The sequence below is a fragment of the Carassius carassius genome, chromosome 40, assembly GCF_963082965.1.
Source record: "Carassius carassius chromosome 40, fCarCar2.1, whole genome shotgun sequence".
NCBI lineage: Eukaryota > Metazoa > Chordata > Actinopteri > Cypriniformes > Cyprinidae > Carassius > Carassius carassius.
In genome coordinates, this window is record NC_081794.1 from 19,514,075 (window position 1) to 19,540,454 (window position 26,380).

Below are 26,380 nucleotides of genomic sequence, written 5' to 3' on the forward strand. Positions count from 1 at the left end.
TGAGCACAGCGCAGAATGTGTGCTTGGGATGCAACCAGTAGTTTAGAGGGACTGCTGTGAAGTAGTTGCGCATCACTGACGGATTCCAGCGCACTGAAAACCGCTGAAAGTCACGTTTTTTTTCCTTTCAAAGAACTAAATGGCTCGGACTTACAACCGATACAACATATGTAGATGAGTGATTCGATATTCTAAGCGTTTGGGAAATGCAAACGATTGCCCGGCTGTAAATGTAAGTAAGCAGTGAGTCATATGTGATATAGGCTAATGTACGTTTATGAATTTCAATTAAATATTCTGACATGTGAAAACATGCAAAGCTGGGTCTGTACGATAGATTGCACGGTTATGTTTAACATATGGTTTACTAAAAAAGCGAAAGAATGTTTGTAGTTCAAATCATTCGATTTTGAAACTGTTAAGACGCTAAACAGTTTGAAACCAGCTTCTTTTGTATTACAGAGGATGGTTTGTGTTGCTATAATAAATGTAAATTGCGTTTTATAACTAATGTGAATAGTTTGAATGTATATTTTGTTTGTGTTTATAACTGTTCCACTGTGACAGATCGTCAAATTTAACCCTTTCAGTCTTGAACTAAGTTCAAGGGTCACACAACAAATATGACCGCTTTATTTCTACTCTAAATCTTAGCATAAATTATAATTAATAGAAAATATCAGTTCATAATAATGTTTTATAGTTTTTATAATAAAACTTTGGGTTAGGTTGAATTAATAATTTGAGTGTCACAGTACATGCAATTGGTTTTGAATATATACGGTATATTGTTTTTTTGTTTGTTTGTTTGTTTTTTGACAGGTATGATTTGAAAATATTAAGATTCCAATTATAAGTGAAATAATATGTGTCTGTTTTGCCTTTTGCTTGCATGTAGACTCACTATCCATTACAGTGAATTTCCAGAAAAAAATATGACACTCATAGATTGCCTTATCAACATCCAAAAGTTATGTGCACTGGAACGAATGTCTTAACTGATTAAGAAGACACAGAGTGACATGAAATCCCTTGAATTGAGATTACATTGATGTCCTCAAGTGACATGAAGGCTTATTGCTAGTGATCCATTTAGCTGTTTGTTGCTATCCATTACTGTAGACTGTGGCCTAAAAAACTATGATAAATTGTGCAGATTTCCATCTCCTGATTAGCTGAGGGCTTAAGACTAAGCTCTCCATTGGTTTTCATGGTCTCATGTTCTCTGTTGGTAAATGATCAGTTCTGTTGAAAGCTGTTTATCTTGTGTGCCATGAGATGCCAGATACTCTCTATCAAAGGCAGGATGATAATATTTACCCTGTACACCCCCCCCCCCCCCTTCCACATCCATATTTAATTATTTACAATATTCTGATGAGATGAAATGATTTCCCTGTTACATCATACACACAAATAAACAGCAAAAAATAAACAGATGTTTTTTAGTAAATTATATGGCCAATAAAGGCTTTATAAAATAAAATGGTTCACATTATGCTTCTGTTTTGCTTTCATGATTAATTCAGAAGGTCCTCGTGGAGATATTTTTAAGTTATTCAAAGAACAGTAATTCGACCTTGCCATTGCGAGAAGCAAAATCAGTCATTCACTGACCTAGATTCTCGCTGAGATATATATCTGGTGTTTGAAGTCAATATAGCAAGAAGGTGAGCAATAAAAAAATAGCTGGGGCTCTTTGCTTTGTATATGGATATAGCTAAGAAAGGAAGAAAAAGAAAGGATGTAACATGTGGCCAAGTATGGTGTCCCATACTTGGAATTTGTGCACTGCATTTAACACATCCAAGTGCACACACACAGCAGTGAGTAGTAAACAAACAAACACAAAACACACCTGGAGCAGTGGGCAGCCAATTCTGTGGCGCCCAGGTTTGGGGTTTAATGCCTTGCTGAAGCGTGGTATTGAAGGTGGAGAGAGTGCTGGATATTTACTCCCCCACCTACAATCCCTGACAGACCTGAGACTTGAACCCACAACCTTTAGCTTACAAGTCCAACTCTCTATCCATAAGGCCATAACCCAAATTAGAACTGTCAGACCAGCCCTCAGGTCTCCTAATTATACTACCATTCAAAAGTGAAAAGGAGACAGTAAGATATTTTTTGGAGAAAAATAGAGAATACAACTCAATTCAGCAAGGATACGGAAATTAAATATGACAGTAAAGACATTTTAATGTTACAAAGAGTTTATATTTTAAACAAATGCTGTTCTTTTGAAAGTTTCTGTTCTTTAAAGAATAGAAAAAACGAGGCACAGTTTTTACAAAAAAAAAAGTTTCAGCATTGATAATAATAAGCAATGTTTCTTGTGCAAATGTTCAGCATGTTTAAATTATTTATGAAGGATTATGTGACACTGAAGACTGGAAAAGTGATTGCTGAAAATTCAACTTTGCCATCACAGGAATGAATTAGATTTAAAAATATTTAAAAATAGAAAACAGTTGGGTTTTTCCAGCTTTGGAGAGTATAGGAATGGAACCTTGAAAGAAATTAAGGCAATTGTGATATTTTATCTAATAATTAAAATTGTTAAGATATAAACTCGGAATTCTGAGCAAAAAGACAATATTGTGAGACATTCTGAGGGAAAAAAGGCAGAATTCCAAGAGGCAAACTTAGAATTAGGATAAAAAAAGGCTGAATTGTGAGATGTAAACTTAAATTTTCAAGAACAAAATACGAATTCTGGGTTTATATCTTGCAATTATGGATTTTTCCTCTAGAATTCTGAGTTGGGAGAAAAAAAGTATAAATTGTGAGATTAAGTCTGTATTACCTTTCTTTAAGAGATTCAAAAACATTTTTTTTTTTAAATCTTACTGATCCCAAACATTGGAATGGAAGTGTAAATTAGACTTACATTAGAAAGTCAAGAGGGCAGAGCACTGTACTGGAGACACAGAACCCATGACCACCACAGCATTCCCAGCTTCAGGCCTTCTGGGTTTCCTGGAAAGGTTACTAAATATGTCCAGTCTACCCTTCCCGTGGGGTCCTCCATCATGGTCCAAACCTCATGGAAGATGTCATCTGTCACTCTAAATGAATGACACCTCAGTCTTAACATCAGGATCCTCCGAACAGCCACTGACTCACAAACCGCTAGGAACGAGAGAGAAGAGAACAGCTTTTGCAATGGAGAGAAGACTATATGTGTGTGGGAAGACTGCACTTTTCATGCATGCAGGTACAAATAAATCAGAAAACATCAAGATTTTCTCCAAGTGAGGATGTGTCAACAAAAATTAAAGGGATCGTTCACCTAAAAATAAGTCTGTCATCATTAACTCATCTTTATGATGTTCCAAACCTGTATGAGTTTCTTTCTTCTGTGGAATATAAAAGAAGATATTTTAAGAGCATTTCTTCTGTGTGGACCTCATTGACGTCTATTAAACGATTCAAAATGTTTTTTTAGAAAACCTATTTTGTGTTCCACAGAAGAACGTAAGTCATCCAGGTTTGGAGTGACATTATTTGGAGTTAAAATATCCCTTTAAAACATTTTCTGTAATTTGTACCTCAGTTTGACTTACAACAAGAAAAACAGTATGCACTTGGGGTAACTTGCTTTACCATTTTCAGGAACAGTGGTACTTATTCTGCTACCTGCCTCCACCACAATCCATCATGAAGAGCTGATGAGTAGAAAAGAGACAGGAGTGTTAAAGTAAAAATAAATTAATAAAATGTATATGGAGCAATCTGGATGTAATAGCACTGGTAGGCAGAATGGAAGAACATCTCATTACATTTTTTGTTTGTGATGGTTTGTTTAAAACATTATTAACATATTAATCTGGGTCAACAGATTTTTTCCATGCTAGCTACAACAGTTTTGTGTTTGTTTGGTCATGTCTACATGATGAATCCATGATGATATTAATATACCTTGACTTCTTTCAATAGCACTATCCATGCGATCGAAAATTATAAGTATTTTTGCTTCTTCCTGCACATTGTGTGTTTTATGAACACAGGCTTCAGGGCAGACGTCTGTTGTCTCAAACTCATCGTCACAGCTGCACACAGATTGCAGTGGTGCTGGAAGACTGAGCAAAGAATCACAGACTATTTTTGTCTATCAAGGCTCAAAATAGACATCAAGAAGATAAAAAGTAGCTCTGAAATATAGGGCTAGCTAAAAGCTACGTTATTTACAAGACCAAAAGGTTTAGAGTCAAATAGAATGAGGGTATTGAGAATAATTTTAAACCCTAAATACTGCTTATACTGTTGTATCTTGTCGTCTTTGTGTAGTTGGGGATCACATAAGATAAAGTGGTTTTACATTACTCCCTGGAAATATGCACAGTTTATATCGAGTTTTATGTCACCATCAGTAAATCTGTTGTGAGAGTGAACTGGATTCCAACATTAAAACATTTTTAAGGGATTATTTCCCTCGTTGCTCTGGGATTATACATCAGAGTGCACATTTCCAAAGGTTAAATTTATACATACAGGTCTGAGGTTAAAGATTTCAGAATGTATCAAAGTTTAAAAAATTTAAAATCCTTTTTTCCATATATTTTCCTATCTCCATTGGTTACCATAAAATTTGTCTTAAAATATGTTATGAGCAGTATGAATCTTTTATTTTTAAGGGTAGGACCTTAAAAATGTTAGTTAGTGGTATCTGTCACAAAACAGTCACACTTAAGGTGGGTTGAGAAAACCTGCCCAAATTTTGCCAGGATCAAGCTAAAATGCTGAGTGCTTGTTCTAACTGCGAAATTTGTCAGTAATGCTTAATCTCTGTGTACAAATCTGTTGAATCTCTACATAATCTCTTCATTCTTTGTCTCTCATTTCTCAGTCAGACGCTAAACGCTCAAGCAGCCATGCATTTGTGCAGCTCTGTGGGCTCTTTGCTCCTCCTCCTTTTCATCAGCAGGTAAGAAACTCCTGGTGGCTTATAATGAACACACATTTGCTATCCCTACACTCATTACTGGCATATGGCTAGCTAAATATGCATGCATTCTACACTGTTTATTGCTTTTGTGTCGTTCCCCCTTAATTTATTTGTGTCTCAAAAACTTGTAGAGTGTAGAATGTGCATTCACTTCTGTAGTGACTTTGTAGAGTTGATAAACACGGCGTTTCTCAACGCTCGCAGGAAAGTCGAGGCTGAAAACCCATTTTTGTCAACAAGTTCTCCTGGGTGATAAGCTCCCTTACGAAACAAAAATATATTGCAATATACTAGAATTTATATTGCAACACATTAGAAAATATATTTCAATGTATCAGAAACTTCCTCATATATTTCAAAATATATAGCAATATATGGATGGACAACCTTTTGCTATATATTGATTCATATATTAAAATACATTGATATAAAAACAAAAGTGTATTTCATTATTGCATGCTTATTGAAACAAAGTATTTTTTTTATGAGCTAAGCAAGCTCATGCATAGGTTTACAGAGAGGTTGATTAACAATAGTCCAAATCAAATTTTTTGACATTAATTATATTTTATATTATATAGCCATATGGATGGACCATATATGGCTATGTATTGATTCATGTATTGTAAAATGTAGATAAGAGTATTATAAATTACATTATCATTAACAGCAGCAATTACTTTTTTTTAATTCACTTTTTATTCCCCACATGACATTTCATCCTCAACACGACATTTCAGTCCATGCCTCTCTTATTCTGGAACGAACCCTCGATCAATGTCGGTACTACTTTTCTCCTTGCACAATCCGTTATGCACATGCGCAGATTATCCTGTTTACGACACTGCACGATCTCACGCCTGCGCACCTTTGCACCGCGCGCTTTTTTTCTTATTCTTTGTGTGTGTGTGTGTGAGTGTTTTATTATGATTTGTCAATTTATCTAAAAGTGTAATATTTGTTATGTGAAGCATTATTGTTGTATGTTGAGTTGTTGGAATAAATGTTTTTGAATAATTTAAAAACAAAAAACAAAACAAAAAACTTTGCACCGCGCGCGAATATATTGCGCATGCACATAACCTTATAAATAATTTATGCAAAGCGTTTCAATCATGCAAAAAGACAGGCGCGACTCTCGTTTAGGTGTCGAATTACGCCTCTGTATGTTGTTTTGCATTAAATATGATATAAAGCACAGTAAAGATTTTATAGATAAAATAAAACATACACAAACCTGAATGTCACAGAGGAAATGCACCAAATCTGCGACGCTGAGAAGAGAGCTGTTGTCTGGAGACTGGAGAGTTCATACTGCCCGCGCTCACTGACTCAACCAACTGTCGAGTTGTCGTCACGTCAGAGGGTGGGGGAGGGGTGCATTGTTTTAATTGAGAAAACTTACTCAAATTTTAAGAGTGTGTTAAATATATTAATAATATTGATTTGAATTAAGTAATATTTTTGTTTCTTGAAACAGATCAGTTTAAATTCAACATTCTCAAATATTTTGATAGAAATTTCACAAATACATTAAGTATATTATAAAGAAATAATTGGTTAGTCAAATACTAAATAATTTTATTGAAAACAACTTAAATATATCTGTAAATTTTAGATAAAACTGAACTGTTGGATTTTTACTCAATTATTTTGGTACGTTTAACTCAAACAATCAAGTACACGATATTCAGAGATTTTATTAAGTTAATAAAGTAAAAAATTTCTGTAATATTTACTAAGCCACAGAATTATTTTTTACAGTGTATGAAAACGGCAATAATTGCACTATTGTCCCATATATTGCAAATATAACTTACATATATAATATATTATTATATAATATATCATAAGATATATTACTATGTAAATTTCACAATATATGGAGACACATGAAATATATTGTCACGTAATATATTGAGAAATATATTTTTGTTGCGTAAGGGCTCTCAGACTGACGTCTTCTCTGAGATGACAAGCTGGGTATAATTTAGGTTTTACTCTTTTGGCAACAAATAAAAGACTATATGCCTTAAGTATCCATTCACACCAGAATATGTGGGCTTGGTGAAAGGTAAGGAAGGATGGAATTATAGCTAATCCTTTGGGTGAGCCTGAATGAGACTGTCGGAGTCAATGTATGGGTTACAGAATCGAAATAACAGCCCTCATATCTTGTCTCCTCTCTGTTTTGCCTGTTCGAGCTTATCTTTCCATGCAGCAGTACAGTAGCTGCAATGCTAACGCGATTACTGGTGACAGTGTAGAGACAAGGCACGTCGATTTACTGGAATGGCCACCGCTCACCCATGTTCAATGAGAGTTCAGGCAGATTCCATTTAATGAGATATGCATTTCATCGTCGATGCTGGTATTCTAGCCTGACCTTTGAAATTTGACGGGAAGATGTAGGACCTGGTCAGAACGACTCAAAAGATCAAAGGAGGATGTTGAGGAAGTGTGCCAACATCTATACACCTCACCATCTGCTTCCCCCACCCTCTTCCTGTCCTCCTTTCCCCTCCAATCTCTAGTCTCTCTTTCTGGCAAACTGGTAGACTTTAGTGGGTGTACATATAGTTTGGCCAGGAATTCAGCTTCCATCACATAACAAACCACAACAACAAGAGCCATACGTCATTTTTGGGTTCTTACAGCTCAGAAGATAAGGATGAAGGCTTAATCTTGCAAAGGTACTTGAAATGTTTTTGTTTGTTGAAATCTAAAACTACTGGTTTGAGGTTCATATATAGACCTATAAGTGTTTAGTTGGATTTTAAAGGGCCCTGCGATAAAAATGTTCCTTGATCTTTTGAGATAAAAGAGCTTGAGGTACTGTGAAATCATACTGTAACTTTCAGAACCCAACTCACTTTCCAGCAAAAAACTAACAAAGAACTTTTTTTTTTAAAAACTGCTCGATGAAGTATGTTGGGCGATTCGAAATTTGGCCCATTGATGTCATGCAAATTAGTTTTTTGCAACACCTGGCAACCTCAATTATTTGTAGAGATTATGTGTGATATTATATGTAGGGTAAAAACAAAATGTGACCGTTAAGAGAACATTCCATTTTATATGTTTGCAATTTTTTTTTATAACTTTGAATGTTCTCTTAACATTCTGAAACAAGTAACATTTAAATAACATTATAAGAACATCCAGGTAAAAGTTTTCATCAATAAAAAAATTCCTTAGACGATGCATAACATAACTATAATTTTTGTGCTAACATTTTAAGAACATTAAAAACCATAACTCTTATCAACCCTTCTATCAACATTACCGGAGGAGCGTTTGTTCATACTTTGAGAGTACCTTGCCAAACATTAGCTGAGAATGTTCCTTCTTAGCTTGGATAAAGTGAAAGCATTAAACATAAAATAATTCTAAACTGCATTTACTATAATAAAAACGTGTCACATATATGACTGGTCAACCCAATTCAATGACTTTTTCTCTCTCTCTTGTTCCTCTCTCACTCACTCTCTCTTGAACACCCTTGTGTATTTTGGAAAAATAAGCCTGTAAAATGCAATCTGCCACTGCCCAAATTTGTTAGTGACTTTATGAAAAACAAGCTCAAAGACGCTAATAGTAAGCAGACATGGCAATACTGTTTGAGGGTTTAGGATTTGGCAAAGAAAACTGGTGTTTCACATGACTGTTAAGTTTCAAGATTTGGTGAGAGGCTGAAATGAGCACAAAAAACTAAAATGTTATTTGGCACAGAAAATTTACTAACATTATAATTGGACCTTAGAGAAAAATCTTTATAATATGACCCTTTTAAAAATTATTTAAAAACATTGAAACTTAAATCATGTTCTGCACAAACTTTCTGGGGTTGTTTAATATTTTAGTGCTGGACAAGGTCTCCCAGATACTCGGAGAAAGAGAGAGAGGTTGCGATGTTGGGGCTCATATCTCAAATGACCACTGATGTGTGTAGACGGGGAGATGGAGTTGATACAAGCTTGAGAAACTGTCTCTCCGGACCAGAGCAGAAACAGTTGGGGAGACAGTCCTGCTAGGAGAGCTTTTTCTCCATACACAATACGTCAGTCAGCCTAAACACCAGAGACGTGGCTGGATTTAGTCTCAAGGTTGGCTCAGAAATAACAAAGAAAATGCACAAAGGTAAAAAAAAACATCCTAGACATCCTGCCATTTTTTCATGCAGAAAACTTACTGCCAATTATGTTTTTTTTATTAAAGATTTATTAATCGTATTTATTAAATTAATTGTGTGTCTACATCATATTTTGCCGTTTTCTGTGAAATGAGAATAAATTTAGATGTAATTTCATTTTATATTTAATTGAATGTATTTACATTAAACAATACTCTTTATATCACTTGGCTAAAAAAAACAACCCTAATCTTAATAAATCCTAATGCTAGTTATTAAAACCAACTTGTAAAGCATATTTCCACTAAGTTTACTTGTAACCTTTGTAATAATACTTAATTTTCACACTATGAGTTAAATTCAAGTTCTTGGCTCATACAAATCGTAGCCTATACTGTACGTTGCAGATGAATCGCTGATACAAATCATTATGACTCTGACATGTCAGAAAGAAATGGCTCTTGTTTCACTGAGTCTTTGAACTGTTATCATGGATCATCATGAGAGAGAGAAAGTATGTCCAAATTAGCAGAGAAAAAACTGTCTACCCAGCATTCACAGACCAATAACCCAGCATTCATTCACGCATGACTGGACTTCAGCCTAAAGGGGGCAGCAAACAAAGTGTTGACTCCCAACACTAAAAATGTCTAATCTTACTAAATAGACAAGTCTGGCACATAAGCACTCTTTTTATTTTTTATCCAGTTCCATTTAGAAGAATTTTGTTTGATTTAAAATTCACACAGCTTAAAGGCCATGGTGCAGGTTTTTTTTTTTTTTTTTTTTTACACTTTTCTAGTTGGTAATAAACATTTAAACAGTTATCCATTGTATTTGATGTTGTAAAGTATTACAAAAAAGAAATATAATAAGGAAAAGTAGGTGATATTTTAGCGGTTAGCGATGATTCTTATTTCTCCCGCATGCATTCCATGACGTCACATGAGGCACTAGCTAGCAGACGAAAGCCCGCCATTGAGAGAGAGTGAGACGAGTAGTGAGAGTAGCAGCTAGTGAAAGAGTGACAGTGTCAGATATATAAGTAAATAGACAGATAGATAGATAGATAGATAGATAGATAGATAGATAGATAGATAGATAGATAGATAGATAGATAGATAGATAGAATAACATAACATAAAATAGATAGATAGTGAGAGATAGCATAGCATAGCATAACAGATAGCTTAGAGAAAGAGTAGATAATAAATAGATAAAATGGTGTATCGCTGTGTTTGTGCCGGGTGCAAGAACTCCAGCAAAACTGGACATAGGGTCCATTGTTTCCCTAAGGACAAAGGGATCTTCCGAAGCTGGGTGCAATTTGTCAAGATTAGGCGGGCAGATTTTTCAGCTAGCTCTGTCACCGCCTACTCGAGAATATGCAGCGCGCATTTCAACGAGGAGGATTACCACTCAGGGGACGCCAAGATGGTCGCACTTGGTTTAAAGAATGAGAAAATTCCTACCGCCGTGCCGTCTGTGAATCCAAACCTCTCTGCTTGCCCTGTCCCGAGGTCAAGAGACACCACCGTCTGCCGCAAGCGAGCTATTGCCACGGTAAGCATCATGCTAACGTTAATGTTTACAAGTTGCGTGTTAGCTAGCTCTGTGTGTATGTTCCCTTTGAAACAGCCTCCACTACAAACAAGATCACTCAGACTTTAGAAGAGCATATTTCGTGATTCACGAATATGAGCCAAAACCAAATTGCCCTGTAGTAAATGTCCATATCGTCATGAAAGCTTCATGGCTAGTGTTTGGATCAGTGGTGATGATCATCAAGCGGCTTTCACAATAGTGTGTTTGCGTTTTGTGTTAGTCTGCTACGGTTCTCTTTCACATATATTTGACCGTGACCGTGTCGCCAGGGCTGTAGTGGAGGCTAAACGCAAGTAAACGCAGTTTACCCACCGCTGAAATGTCAGAAACAGTTTATCCACTTCTCACTTCAGAGTTTAGCTACCTCTCAGTAAATTCACTACCTCATAGAGTTTATGCACCACATGTACTCTAGACATCTATTACCACTAGTATTGGTGTAAACATTTAACAGTAACCTTCAACATCATCAAATATGTTCTGAATGTCTTTTATGTATTTTTTAAAACATTGAGTAGCGCATATCAGGGTCCACTGTACTGTAATCTAAGTTTTTTCTCTTGTGTACCCTCTTAGCCTTTTTCTCACCCACTCACACTGTTTTGATTTTGGTACAGCTGTGCCATAGGTTATTGTTTCCACTGGGAAACTAGTTGTAGCACACACGTCCCAATTTATTGATGAACTTATGCAATGACTGGGAATATTTACTTATCGTCTTGGCATTTCAAAGATGATAAGTAAATAATTCTTAGTACTTCCAAGTTGAAAATAAATGATTAAATGTTTCCATGTACCCCTGCAATGTGCTTGTGTACCCTTGGTTGCTAATCACTGATCTAAGTATTCATAGTGTACCCACCTCTTATTTCACCACTACACCCTTGCATTTCGCTGACCCTTTTTTTATATTTGTTTTCGCAAGATGTTGACAGACGTCTCACAGCAGGAGACCGTGGACAGTGTAGACACTGTGGAGAGTGTCGATACTGGGGATCAGCCCTTGCCCTCCTCCACTTCTGACGCTGAGACACAGTGTTATCTGAAGCCCCCCCGATGGTCTCACAATAAATCTTGGGTATTTTAAGGGGTAGATATTCTGTCTAAAACATTGCCAGTATCTATGCAAGCAGGACATTTCCATACACATTGATTAAATTAATACATAGCCTACACCAAAACATAGCCACTTAGATTTGCCATAATTGTCACATGTCTGGGTATGTTTACTGCCTCTCCACAGCTGTGCAGGTTAACCTGAAGCCCAAGATGGTCAGTGTGGGCACACAGACGTCATTTAGCCCACAAACCTCCACTCCCCTCGCTAGTCCAGAACAGACAGATGAAGATGATAATGCCTCTGTCATCAGTGAATTATCATGGGCGCCCGAAGAGCCGATGCATGAGGAGGATGAGGAGGACTTGTTTGATGAGGAGCCACCTTACACTTGTGACCCCCACCACAAGTGAGATAATTTAAAACCAATATATACCATTTTGAATGCTCTTTTTTTTTGTGTACTGTAGTTTGAATGACAGTGGCAATGATCTTTATACAGCATTATTATTATTATTATGTCTACAGGTTATGCAACATCATTGATGAAGGCCCTTCGGGAAAGCTACACCAAATCACCTGCAGCTCTTCGAGAGGTTAGCGCCAATTTGTCCTCCGATGCACCCGCCCCCATCGCCAAATCCTTCGAACAGGTTCCTAAGGAGGAGGCCGTCAGCCTCTACCTAGCCCGGAAGTCACGCTACAAAAAAAACTAATTTCACTTTTTTTTTCTTTTCTTTTTTTCACAGACAAGTCCAATGATTTAGCTGTAAGTATTTATCTTTTTTTCCTTCTGTCCCTGTCCTCTCATTTGGTGGTGGTTTCCTGCATGCTGCATGTTTTGTTTTTTCTTTGTGTGCTGTTGCTTTGGTTTTACTTTGCACAAAATTACTTTTTTTCGTCTTTGTGGCAATAATTGTCGCTGTACCCCATTCAAGGGGTCCTGCATGCTGCATGTCTGCTCCTCTGTCTGTTATTTGCATGGAATTTGTTGTATGTAATTAAAAATAATTTACCAATCATTTTACCTGTGCCTTGTCAACCTCTGTGTGCGGTGTTGTCTGGGCTCACTGTGTGTCTGCTTGATGTGCTTTTGCATGCGTCACTGTGTGTGTGTGTGTGTGGGGTGGGGGGCTCACTGTTTGTCTGCTTGATGTGCTTTTGCATGCATCACTGTGTGTGTGTGTGTGTGTGTGTGTGTGTGTGAAAGTGAAAGATCAGTTGACCCTCAGGTAAGACCACAATATTGCAGGCAAAAGAAACAATGTGCAAACGTTTCAGTTCTAGCCCTTCATCAGTGTTCCTTGTAGGTTTTGTGCCTAACCATTTTTTTTATATAGATTTGTTTACTTCCAACCTGTGTCTTTGTTCAGTAAATGTTTAAATGTTCAGTAACCATTACAAGAAATGCCAAATAAACAGTTTTTTCTTATCAAAATCCGTGTGTTCTGTGTACTTTATAACATTTTAAGGGTAATTGGGTGATCACAACAGAATAAGCAATTATTTTTATTCATTTTCATCCAAACGAGGCCATTGAACGCCCTGATAGGTCTGGTCACCACTTTGGAATTTTTGTCTGATGGTTGAAACCACACAAGAGGGTATAGGCTTCCTTATACTCCTGCCTAAAACTCCATAAGCCCAGCGTATAGCCTGTCTGTACGCAGTGTACCGGTATTGCCTAGGAATAAGTAGGAAAGATTTTTAAGTTTAAAACTCTGTAAGTAAGTTGTAAACGTCATTTTAAGCCTGTCTCTTATGCATGTTTATGGTGTATGCAACACATCTCCTGACACCAATTAGCTGTTGTTCAAAGGACTCAGTGTAAAAGGATTGGTAAAGTAAACATAAACCATGAACATACTCGTGCGTGCTGGCTTGAAGGGGACCATGATCCTGCCTGAAGTGTGAGTATGCTATGTGTAGCACAAACGGATTCAGGCAGCATGCCTCAAATCCAGGATGCTGCGTAAGGCACGTTACATCTGCTTAGCACTATCAACAATAATCACACTGAAGACATGACCAGCCTACTCGGCGTCAGATACGTTTGCAAACAACATTTTCACCGGAGAAAGAGGTAAAAGCTTATAAATAAACACTAGGTGATTATTCAATGTAATTATTAAATGTAATATGCCTTCTATTTATAGATCGTCTGACTAAGTTTACTTATCTGAGCCAACGACATAATCACTCTCACTAGATATAAAGAGAACGTTGACTTTCACTCGATGCTATTCACTGAACGCAAAAAGAAGTTTGTTGTATGCACTGCTGTTCATAGACTACTATCTCCAGCAGTCATTGCTGGGTTTCTAAATGGTAGCAACTCTCCAGTCATTCTCCTCTAACCATGCATTTATTTGTCTTTGACGGCCATCGGCTCTCGGTATTTCCTCATTCGCCCTCTCACGTCTAAACGGTTCGAAATTATATGGCTGTGGGCCATCATAAATGTTAACTGTGGGTCTTGCCACCTCTTCCTCATCCTAGTTAGACGCCATAGTCAGTGTTAGAACTAGTTCTAGTAGCTGAGCAAGGCTGAGGAGGCTACGTTCCACCACGGCTGCCTCATGTGACGTCATCGCCGAATTGCGTAAAAAATAACCGTTACTAACCAAAAACTACAAAAACTGGACTTTAACACCATTTTGGAGACATTTCTAACTTTATATACATATCTTGACTGCTTTATGTACCCATTAATCGACAGTGGTGTTTAACCTGCACCATGGCCTTTAAGTTGAAACAACACAAATAGCATTGCTTTGATGATATGGCTTTTTTTTTTTTTTTTACCTGTATTCTAAATACTAAATTCTTTTATAGAATTACTGAACACCCAAAGGTAAAACTCCATCCTGATTTTATGACTAGCATCGACGACCAAGCTTAAGTTTGTAATTTCTGTGCCACCAGTGTCATACTAGTCTCAGAATTGCAAAGAATATTGCGAAAATAATGACTGTTTGCCATTTGTCAGATTGTCAGATAGTCCCACCCCCAAAGTTATGTCACTGGCTGAGCCAGTCTTGCTGTGTCAGGATGCTTCAACAAACAGAGCAATGTTTTGCTAAACCACAGAGACATAGTGTTATAACCTACAAATGGCTTACTTTTAGCTGTCTCTGCTTATTAAGCTGAGATAGGAGAAAATATCATAACATCAAAAAATTGCACACTTCAGCTTTATTGTGTGACATGTGGAGTCAGACTTCATCTGGAAAAGCATCCTGAAAAACAGACATTCTGAAATGCTAGCTGTGCTTACCAGTGAAAACAGCTATACATCATGTAGAAAGTCTTTTCTCGACCAAGTTTGCAGTGATGCAGAACACAATCAGATGTGTCTGAGAGGTGAAAAATGTTTTCCAACAGCCTTATGTGTTTATAGGGGTAATGTAGAGGCAGTGACCTGCATGGTTCGCTTCTTGTTTTATTTATTAATTTTTTTTTAGATTTTAGTAACAGTTTAATGAGAGTAATAATAGAGCCATCATGTCAATGACCTAGAGCTCTCCGTCTGTCTTCCAAACTCTCTCTGTGTCTCTCACACTCTCTCACCATCTGTCTCACTTCACCTCTTTTGATCTTTCCCAGTCTTTTTTCTTCATACAAGTGTGTGTGCATTTTTAGTGTCAGAAATGTCAGAAAAAAATGTCTCATACCTGATACAGATGAATGTGAAGGTTTCAGATGAGTGTTTCTGGCAAATCATGTTTAAATGAAATTGTAGGTTTAAGTTAATAGCCTATACAGAATGTTTTTTTTCTGATTCCTTTTAATTCATTAATTTATTTCACAAATTATATTTCGGGGTCAGTAAAATAAAATAAAAAATGTTGGTCTTATGTTCACTATGGCTGCAAAAATACAGTAATAAAAATAGCAGTATTGTCATATATTATTATAATATTATTAATAAATAATATCACATTATAAATTAATTAATGAATTAAGATTTTTCAGCAGTTTTCAGTGTCACATGATTCTTCGGAAATTATTCTAATAAGCTGAAGCTTATTAAGACATTATATTCTTATTATTCTAATTTCTTATTTCTTTCATATTATTATCAATGTTGAAAACAGTTGTGCTGCTTAATATTTTTGTGGAAGCAGTGATACCTTTTTATGATGTTCAAAAAACATAATCTATTTGAAATAGAAATCTTTAATAGTACCATTATAAACATCTTTACCATCACATTTTATCCATTTAATATATTCTTGCTGATAAATGTATTCAATTATTTAAAAAAAAAACATACTGACCATAAACTTTTGAGTACTGTATATTGTGAGCAAAATTAACATGAATTTCAAGGTTCTAACATTTGATTTGTCCATCTTTTATTTTAATGACTGCAGCACTCAAGTTGTATGAACTCCACAGGTTTGTGAAATCTGATGATTGATTGTGTCAGTATAATTTGTGAATGATCCAAGGAGCATCTTGAGATTCAGTGAAAGCAAATACATTGCATAAATCAGTCACATATAAGTCTACAGTCTACTTTGATTAGAGATCTAAAACTGCTGCTCAAACTTAAATATTTCCAATTCATTTCACATCAGAATGTTTTATTGCTTTAATTGTTTCATTGTAACTCCCTAAACTTTCTATTTATGTCCATTTTGTATCTCAGACATCCCATGTACACTTTTGGACCTGACAGTATGTATTTATAGAAGAAGATGAATATTGTATAGGGTGATGTCTGAGAGAGCTATAGAAGGGACGGAAGAGATCTGCCACAGTAAAAATCCACGTGTACCTCCTGCAGTGCCTGGCCCACAGTACTTGTTTCTGTTCATTCTAGAATATTTATAAGGTTATTGTATAGTGTCAACCAAGCAAGTTTTTTTCTTCAGACATCTCTTGAACTATTTCCTACATGTGCTGCTGTGCTCTGTGCGGTTGTTACCTTGAAGCTGAATAATATCTGAAGCTCATGGGCCGAACACAGTCGCTTCTACTATCGCTGAGGATGTTCAAATCGCACATGCCACAGTCGGCAGCAGTGTTTTAATGAGAGAAAATATGAAGCCTAAAAATACACAGTGTTTCGAATCTAGGTCATAAATTATTGGCAATTAAGTCCACATAATTAAAACATGCCTTGGCTCGGTGGAAGTAACATTGACCTTCTGCTTTTCTGCACTGACTTGAGGGCTTAATGTGTGTGTATTTGTGTGTTTTGTGTTCTGATGTTTTTACAGGAGCATGGATGGCTCTGTCGCCAGCACAGAAGAGATCTTGCCTCCCACCATTCAGAAACTGATGAAGGGATACAACAAGTACCTTAGGCCATTCTTTGGCAGTACGACGATCAAAGCTTTTACATTTACACAAACTGTTATCTTGCATAAGTGAATTTTTATCTTCTATTAAAGTCCTATCATCAACAACAACTACAATTAAAACAAATGTAAACTCAGTGGAAACGCTCCGGGCTTGAGTTGATGCAGTCCAATCTTGTAACACATGTAAATTAAGAATTCTTTTCTGCTGTCTTTCTCTGTTAGCAGTGTTGTCACTCTGTAGTGAATGCAGTGCATGTTGTTGTTGCGTTTTTTTCTTCAGATGGGCCTGTTACTATAGGAATGAGTCTGGATATCGCCAGCATAGACACCATATCAGAAATCAACATGGTATGATACTCTTACACACCACAAGTATCCAAATATTATTTCTAAACTACTAAGGTATCACAAAATATTCAATGTTTCTGTAAATGTTTACTTTAAAGAGTATACAACTAATAAGAAAGCATAATGAGAATTTTTTTTATTTGTATCTGAGGTGATGAAAAGAAGAAATCGTAATAAAAAATTTGTTTATAGCGAAAAGTGCTAATTTATTAGAAATGTCATTTTAATATTCATGTTGCTTTGTATTTTAAAAAAGTATATATCCTTTTGAAAAAAAAAAGTCAGCAGAAAAAGAAAATTTCAGTTGTATTAGCATTTTTTTATTATTTATTTTTATTTTTATTTTTATGTTGACCTTGTAATATTGTACTTAAAATATCATAACTTGATCTCCTGGTAAACAAGTAATGAAATATTTTCCTTATACTTTAAAAACACAACGATTATTATAATTATTTTTAGATTTGAATTATGTAAATTTCTGTGTTTCCATTTATAATATAATATAATATAATATAATATAATATAATATAATATAATATAATATAATATAATATAATATAATATAATATAATATAATATAATATAATATATTTTCAAGAGTATATAAAAAAGTATATAAAAAATTTAAGTTATAGTTTTTAATCCCCACAAAAACTGTTCTTATGCCTGACTGTCCTGGTATTTGTGGCTCTGAAGCGCCGGACAGATGGCAAAAGTTCAGAGATGGGGTAACTTGGATTCTGGATGTGATTAATCATGATTAATCATTTGACGGCACTAATTTTAATGTATCTTGTAAAAAATCTGAGTAGATAAAACTGAGAGTCACATCATTGGCCCATATTTCAAAGAGACTCTTTGATCTTTGGACTTAGTTGTATAAGAGCTGAGTGTATGATGTAAAATCTAAGCTTGCGTTGCTCATGGATGAAATAAGCATCTCTGTTCTACCTCCCCAGGATTACACAGCCACCATCTTTCTTCGTCAGCGCTGGACAGATGAACGCTTGTGTTTTGATGGCAATAAGAGCTTGAGTCTGGATGGGAGACTGGTAGAGCTCCTTTGGGTCCCTGATACGTTCATTGTGGATTCCAAGAAATCTTTCCTGCATGACATCACTGTCGAAAACAGACTGATCCGGATATTCCCCAACGGAACTGTGCTGTATGCCCTGAGGTACTGAGGTGTCATTCACCGGATCTGCTCTACAGTCAGACACTGCTGGGGTCTTGTGAAAGGTTGAGGAAAGTGTTCACTGTTAAAGGACTGACTAGAGGGTTGATGGAGTGATTAGGGTTTAAGGGAACAACTAGAATGAGGCAGGGATAACTATGGCCAAGTGGAAGAGTTCACAATGGCAGAAAACAGGGTAAGAATAGAAGCAGTGGCAAGGGACTCAAAGCTTTTGTACAGATAGGCAGCTGGCATAAAAAAAATTAAGCTCGAAAGTAGCATCCACAGACAGTGAGCTGATTTCCAATGTTATATAAGCAACAACATTCTCTCATGTATGTCACTCTTTTTTCTCTCTGATTCTGTAGAATTACTACAACTGTGGCCTGCAGTATGGATCTAACCAAATATCCCATGGACAGACAGACATGCACCCTTCAACTTGAAAGCTGTAGGTCTCAAATAATGTGCTTTTTCTATAGCCAGATTTAAAACAATTTACAGCACAGTGGGTTTCATTCACTTTCAATTGCTTAAGTGCATTTATATAGGCCTAGGCTACACATGACTATATTTTTATGTATGACCATATAGATAAATGCACCATATTGTAACGCATATTTTGTGTTATTCTGAAATACGAAAGACTCATTGCAGAGTTTAAAATTTATTTATAACTTTCCAGTATACACAAATATGCTTAATATACTTTTAATTTTAATAATATATACTATAAAATATGTTATATTATAAAAAAATATACATTTGATATATATATATATATATATATATATCACAATTTTAAATATATATTTTAATATAATTTTAATATATACTTTTACTATATTTACTATACTATATAGTATATTTACTGTATACTATATATTAATGGTTTTTTTTTTTTATCAGTTTACACGTTTTACATGCAAATAAATGTTATTGCAATAGTAAGTGAATGTCTGAATGAGAACGGTGTATTTTGAGCTGACCTTATTTAGTCTCTTCCTGAATCTGCAGTACAGAATGCTGTGTCCCCACCAAAGTGTGATTTAGTGCACATATGCTGCGTGGCAGGCATAAAACTTTTAAAATATGTGCATGTTTCAAGACTTTTTCTAAATTTGTAAAGTTCCTGTGAAATATTCATTTTACTAATGATGGATGCTCCTAGGTGTACACACCAATGTCCCTTAAGTTGTAAAAAATTCATTGGCATACAAGGTATTCTCTATGCTCACTCACCTAAGACTTCTGTGTGAGTGTTTGCCTTGGCATGTATGAATATTAAAGAGGTTTTATATTATTTAGACACATAAGAATTATGATGATATGTTGCATTGATTCTGAAGCCACTATAAGATAAGGCAGCAGTCATTCAAAATATTTTAAGGTTTACTTTGTCTGCTGGTGTTACAGTACATGTGCTTGATGATTTTGGCCAGTTGAATGGACATTACCCTGCTGAAAAGACTAGTATTATGACTGGTCACAAGCATATGGTGTGTTTTGGATGCTGGCATCTTTAACTGGCTTCTACCTTAACAGAGAGACTGCTGTATGTGTTTTTTGGCAATACTAGATGGATTACTCACACAATATGCAGGAGGAGATAAATGAGCCAGCTATTGTAGACCATCACCAAATCAAAAATATAAACTCGCCTTGGCCAGCATGTTAATTCTTAGTTGTGTGCGCTGGTATTTTCAGCAGGACATATAAACAAAGTTAAATTAGCGACACAGGCTATTACTGTGTGACTAGCTAAAGTTTACTTAGCTAGTATTCACAAATCAGTATGTGCTTCTTGTTTGATTAAATAACTAATTGCTGGGGGGAATCAGGACAACATATTTCACATTGTTTTATGCTCTAGATGGAGGAAAAATATTTAAGCTGTGCAGCAAGTTATTTTTACGAGATTTATTTTGCACACTAAACTTTGTGTGACACAGTGCCATCTTGAGGTGCACATTTTGTATTACAACAGAATGAAACATGCTGCAATAATAAAGCTGCTTATTTTTCAGTTCTAAAACCCAGAAAATAATTTTTTAGTTTATGATAAAAAAAAGTAGTAATTAACATTATTTGAAAACAGATTTCAAAAATGGCAATTGGGGACATGTCCCAGGTCAGTGGGTTAAATATTATATAGTGTTTTTATTTTTTTTTAAACTGCTGTGGATTCCTACTATTAGGGGGAATACTTTTATTTATTTATTTATTTATTTATTTTAGTTAGTTTGTTTGTCAAAATCAACCGTAACTGGTTTTAATACAATTCACCAAAAATCCCACCATGAAAACAGTCAAATTAGCAGATCAAAACACTATTATATTTTAACAAAATAATGTCTTTACAAGAACACATTGCTTAAATGTGTAAGATGATAAAATTCTATTTAGCTAAAACATGTTCTCGTATAATAATTTTTTTTTTCAAACTGTGAATACACTTTATACAGTGATTAAACAAGCAGTATAATTGTTGTTGTCTAGCTGATTAAAAAAAAAAAAAAGATCAGAAAATGCTAACAAGGATGTGTTTTACAAGCTAACCAAATCAGAAAACTGTTGTAATCCTTATTTAGCAACTTTCCGTAAAGGGAACTCGTGAATTAACTTTCATTGGCCTACAAATGACTGCATTGCTGTCATCAGAATTACTGATGTTATGGTAATGCCTATATCATAGCGTAATGCTCTAGTAGCATTGCATATAAAATTAGTGGTAATTGAATGCTTTTATTACTGTCGTATAAGTGTAATTTGGTGGAAATATAGCAGCTCTCAGCAGTGGAATTACTTATTATGTAGTGATAATTGGCTCTTCAGTATATATAATTTTTTCCACAGGGGGATATAATGTGAAAGATGTGGTTTTCCATTGGACACGGGGAAACCAGTCAGTTAGCGGTCTTGATGATTTACAGCTGGCTCAGTACACCCTTGAGGATCACTACACCTCTGAATCTGAAGCCGTTTATGAGACTGGTATGTCCACACACACACACACACACACACACTGGAGATTTTATGTGCTGTATTGATCTTTTTACTTTCTCTTTAATAATGGAACAGGTAATTACCCAAAGTTGATCTTCCACTTCAAACTCAAGCGGAGCATCTTATATTTCATTCTGGAGACGTACGTTCCTTCCAGTGCTCTGGTGGTCCTGTCATGGGTCTCATTCTGGATCAGTCAATCTTCAGTACCTGCTCGCATTTGCATAGGTAAAAACATAAAGCAATTCTTAGTTACCACATTAACATGTGACAACACCTCCTCAGTATTCAGCAGCGTGATGAATGATACAAATGTCAACAGAGGTCCTGCTGAAATTACATTTGTACAAAATTTGTTAATAAAAAATAAATACAATTCTCAAACACATCCTGGAACAAAGTATCACAGTTTTCACAAAAGCTATTAAGCAGCATAACGGTTTTAAACATTGATCATAAGAAGAAATGCTTTTTGAGCAACAAACAAACAAATTAAAATGGTTTTGAAGGTTCATAAAGACTGGACCAATGGTTGCTGAAAATTCAGCTTTGCCATCACAGGAATAAATTACATTTTAAATATATTAATATAGAAAATAGCTATTTTAAATTGTAATAATATTTCACAACCTTGCTGTTTTTACTCTATTTTTGATCAAATACAGTGCTTTGGTGAGCATAAGAGACCTCTTTCAAAAACATGCTCTCTTCATCACCTCACTAACCACCTTCTGAATCCCCATGTAACAGTCACATTAAGCTCTAACAACTGTCATTATTATTATACCCCAAAACACGTAAAATAACTACCTTTATTTTGTTCTGATGACTCAATTTAGAAAGTTAGGACAACATGTGGACAAGTTTTGAACAAATACTTGAATATCTAAGTAGGGTCAAGAAAGCAACCTTTGGTATTAACATATTTAGAGTATTGTTATTTCACACAAAGTAAAACTCTGAGAGGGTACTGGATTCATTAATGTTTTATAACTCAATACTCTTTGTCTTTAACTCATAGGAGTGACCACAGTTTTAACTATGACCACCCTTATGATGGGAGCCCGCACCTCTCTACCCAATGCCAACTGCTTCATCAAAGCCATCGATGTGTATCTGGGCATCTGCTTCAGCTTCATCTTTGGCGCTCTGATTGAGTATGCAGTCGCTCATTTCTGCACATTACACCAGCCAAACGCTGCCAATGCATATATGGTGAGAGTCTTTGTTAAAATTATTGTGGCCTATAAAAAATGATGTATGCTGCTTGTTAAATTTACTTATAGCAACATAATTGTTATAGATGTTTACTGTGTTCAGTCCATTTCAGTGTATGAAAGTTTGCTTCAGTTTAATCCATTTTTTGTTGCATTAATTGAAATGTACTGTACTTTAATGAATCAAGTCTCAATGAGAACTACAGTGAGAACTGTATATAATGTGCAAATGTCACTGCAGTGACACGCAATCTCCTACTTTTGCTCTTCAACATTAACAGGTCTTTCCATTTACTCAAAATACTGACTTGAATATATTGGAATCTACTCAATACAACTGAGCTGATATAAATAAAAAAACACTAACTAACTAAAAATATATGTTTAATATTAAGAATATTAAGACCTTAAAGGAATAGCTCACCCAAAAATGAACATTTTCTGAAAAAGAACTCACTGTCAAGCATTCCAAGATGTAAATGAGTTTGTTCCTTAACCAAAATATAAAGAAATTTAGCATTACTTGCTTACCAATGGATCCTCTACAGTGAATGGGTGCCATCACTGATAAACTGATAAAAACATAACAATAATCCATGACTAATCCACACGACTCAAGTCCAGTCCATCAATTAACAACAGATTTGACTGGAGAAAGCGATATTATGGATAGAGGATTCACATTTTCGCCATAAGCATTGATTAAGTGATGAAGTTAAAAATTTCTTGATGAAACATTTGTTGTTTGGACTCTCATTCTGACGGCACCCATTCACTGCAAAGGATCCATTGGTGAGCAAGTGGTTTAATGCTAAATTTCTGTTCAGAGGGAAAACAAATTAATCTATATCTTGGCTTGCCTGAGGGTGAGTAAATTTTCAGCAAATTAAAATTTTGAGGTGAACTATTCCTATAAAAAATATTGAGAAAAATCCAAAAGCCTTTTTTTAAAGTATAGTAACGATACCATAATGTCCATGAATTTTATAATCGTCACCTTGCAGTATTCATAACTATAAATCAAACACATTTATCTCATCGTTGCATCAGTATGGGCAGGAAATGCAGGAGCGTGAGAATGAGATGAATGGCATCGTCACTTCCATCGGCAGCCATGCTTTGCGGGCCCGTAAACGGGAGGAGATGCTGTCCCGGATGGGCAGCACTAGCAACCCCACCCCCAGTGAAAGTAAGGAGGACATCAACTCCTCGCAGCCACAAACCCGCTGCACCAAGTTCATGTCGACAGCTCGCCAAATCGTGCGCTGTCTGAACTGCTGCAAAGTGGAAAACCCGCACTACATCGACAACTACTCAAGGCTGACCTTCCCCCTGTCCTTCATCGTCATCAACCTCCTCTACTGGACATACTACTTGTACTTCTAAAGCTCCTGTTGTCTGTGTGTGTGTTGAGGGTAAATAGTGATGTATGTGTGTCCCTTTCTGTGTCACAGTTTACCTAAGGGTTTTTACTCTAACATGTCAGCATGCATTTCAGTTCAACTTGAGTATGACTGACTGTGTTCATGTCACCCATCATTCCTTGAGGTACGCAGGATCTGAGTGAGTGTGGACTAAACAAATATATGCAGATTTGTACCATGTCTACATCTCTGTGTCAGAAATATGTGGCCTTCATTTTCCGATGGAGCTTTAGATTCACTCAAATCCACAACAAAATCGGCCTAGCTGTAAATTGCGATATCTGTACAACAATTTAAAATTGACATGAATGTAAGTCTAATTACTTGTCTTTTAGCACAAAAAAAGCATGATTTATAAATCACTGTTGACAGAAGAATTAATTGAACTTCAGAATCGTTTCAGCATGTTTGACAGCTATAGTAATAATAACTGAACCAAAGACTTAATGTGTATCTAATGTTCATAATTACAATCTGAATTCATATGAGCACAAGTTATGCATTGTCTTTGGGGCATCTACTGTATGTATTTGCAAATTCAGCAGTCATATGTCTTGTTATCAGCTGCCAAACAAATATCAAGCTGGTTTGACTCATTTTCTCCTGGTGTTTTATCTGTGTGAGTTGTATGGGAATATTCTCTTAGGGATAGAAGTCTGATTATGAATGGTTTGTATTATTTGCATGATCATTTATTTATTATGCTGTATATTGCTGTATGTATTTATTTCTTGTTATTGAAATGCTTTTATCTGATCTAAAGGTCTTTGACCAAGTTAAAGTTGGGCCATTAAAGGAATAGGTGACCCAAAAATGAAAATATGTAGAAATTTTTCTCATCCCCAGGTGAAATAAGATGTACATGAGTTTGTTTCTTCACTGGACAGATTTGGAGAAATTTGGCATCACATTGCTTGCATCCTCTGCAGTGAATGGGTGCCATCAGAATGAGAGTTCAAACAGCTGCTAAATTTCAGATGAAGAAACTATCCACATCTTGGATGCCCTGAGGGTGAGTCATTTTCATTTTTGGGAAACTATTCCTTTAAGAACTGCACTACAGTATTTTTGATAGCAGAATATTTTTGTGAAAATGCCAAAACTGAAACAGTGATGTGTAAATTTGCTAATGGCATATTCAACTCTGTCATTTACAAGACTTGGCAGATTTTTATGCATTGTTAATGTCAATTGTTCTTATTTGCATATAGTTTGCAGCATACATTTTTTTCCCACTGTCAATATGATTTGTTATCAATATGTCATAAAAAAAAATGCCGGTTTGTATGACCTTTTTCACGGACATGTTATTCACCTGACCTTTGTAGGTAAATCTTTTCTTTTACTGTGAATGTCATACTTCTTACAGGTGAATATATCTTGTGCTCAAGCTGTACAAATATTTTATGTTCTCCTTTTGCACTGAGATTTTGAATTACAATGGCAATATTACTTCGCCAAGAAGCATTTTGTTTTTGTATATACTGACGGAATATTGCAAATGACATTGACCAAATAATATTTATTATTAATACTGTTATTTTAATAATGCATGAAAGTTGCATACCATAGTTAGAGAGACAACAAGCCATGTTGCTATGTTTTCCATGCATGAGGAGTTCTGCATCTGTTTCCACGAATAATAAAAAGGGGTACAATCCATAAGACTGGCTTTAAAGTAATCTGTTTCAAGACAGAACATAATATTTGTATGAAAAAAAAAATCATTTTATTTGTTCTTCCGTGCATTTACATGTACACACTGCTGTCTGGAAACATTTATTAACATTTTGACAAATGTAACTGCCAGGTTTATCTGTACTGTACAAAAAAAATAATGGTAGCGAAATTTACAAGTTGTAATGTCCTACCACAAAATGGCAGTGGCTTCTTGGAGTCCTATATGACCCCTTACTCATGAATACAGTTCTCTGTATTCATTTATTTTTACCCTCATATAAATCTAGAATCAACTCAATACAGAATGACACACTTGGCAATACATTTGTCACTGCAGCATATTACTGCCCTTAGATTAGTATGTTGTCAGCGCTGTTCTTGATGCCAAAAACTGGTCTTTAGCACTTACTTCCAGAAATGAAAATAACAGTTTGTTCTAATTTCACAATATATGCACATTCCTTTGCAGTATTT

General features: G+C 35.5%; 1 protein-coding gene and 1 long non-coding RNA gene across 2 annotated transcripts; both read left to right on the forward strand.

Moving 5' to 3' along the window:
* Window positions 1–26,064, forward strand: gabrz (gamma-aminobutyric acid type A receptor subunit zeta). Its single transcript, XM_059532422.1, has 10 exons — window positions 1–232; window positions 4,850–4,927; window positions 16,971–17,071; window positions 17,335–17,402; window positions 18,365–18,582; window positions 18,948–19,030; window positions 21,436–21,573; window positions 21,661–21,813; window positions 22,607–22,800; window positions 23,853–26,064. The coding sequence occupies exons 2-10, from the start codon at window positions 4,875–4,877 to the stop codon at window positions 24,186–24,188; spliced, it is 1,344 nt and encodes a 447-aa protein (XP_059388405.1). The 5' UTR covers window positions 1–232; window positions 4,850–4,874; the 3' UTR covers window positions 24,189–26,064.
* Window positions 12,291–13,026, forward strand: LOC132121789 (uncharacterized). Its single transcript, XR_009426315.1, has 3 exons — window positions 12,291–12,338; window positions 12,492–12,863; window positions 13,002–13,026. It is a non-coding gene; the product is annotated as an uncharacterized LOC132121789 (long non-coding RNA).
* Window positions 26,065–26,380: the final 316 nt, after the last annotated feature.

Coding starts and splice junctions, on each gene's coding strand:
- gabrz (XM_059532422.1), top strand. CDS start 4,875: ATGCATTTGTGCAGCTCTGTGGGCTCTTTGCTCCTCCTCCTTTTCATC. Junction 18,583..18,947: donor ACTGTGCTGTATGCCCTGAG/GTACTGAGGTGT, acceptor CTGATTCTGTAG/AATTACTACAACTGTGGCCT. Junction 21,814..22,606: donor ACCTGCTCGCATTTGCATAG/GTAAAAACATAA, acceptor TTTAACTCATAG/GAGTGACCACAGTTTTAACT.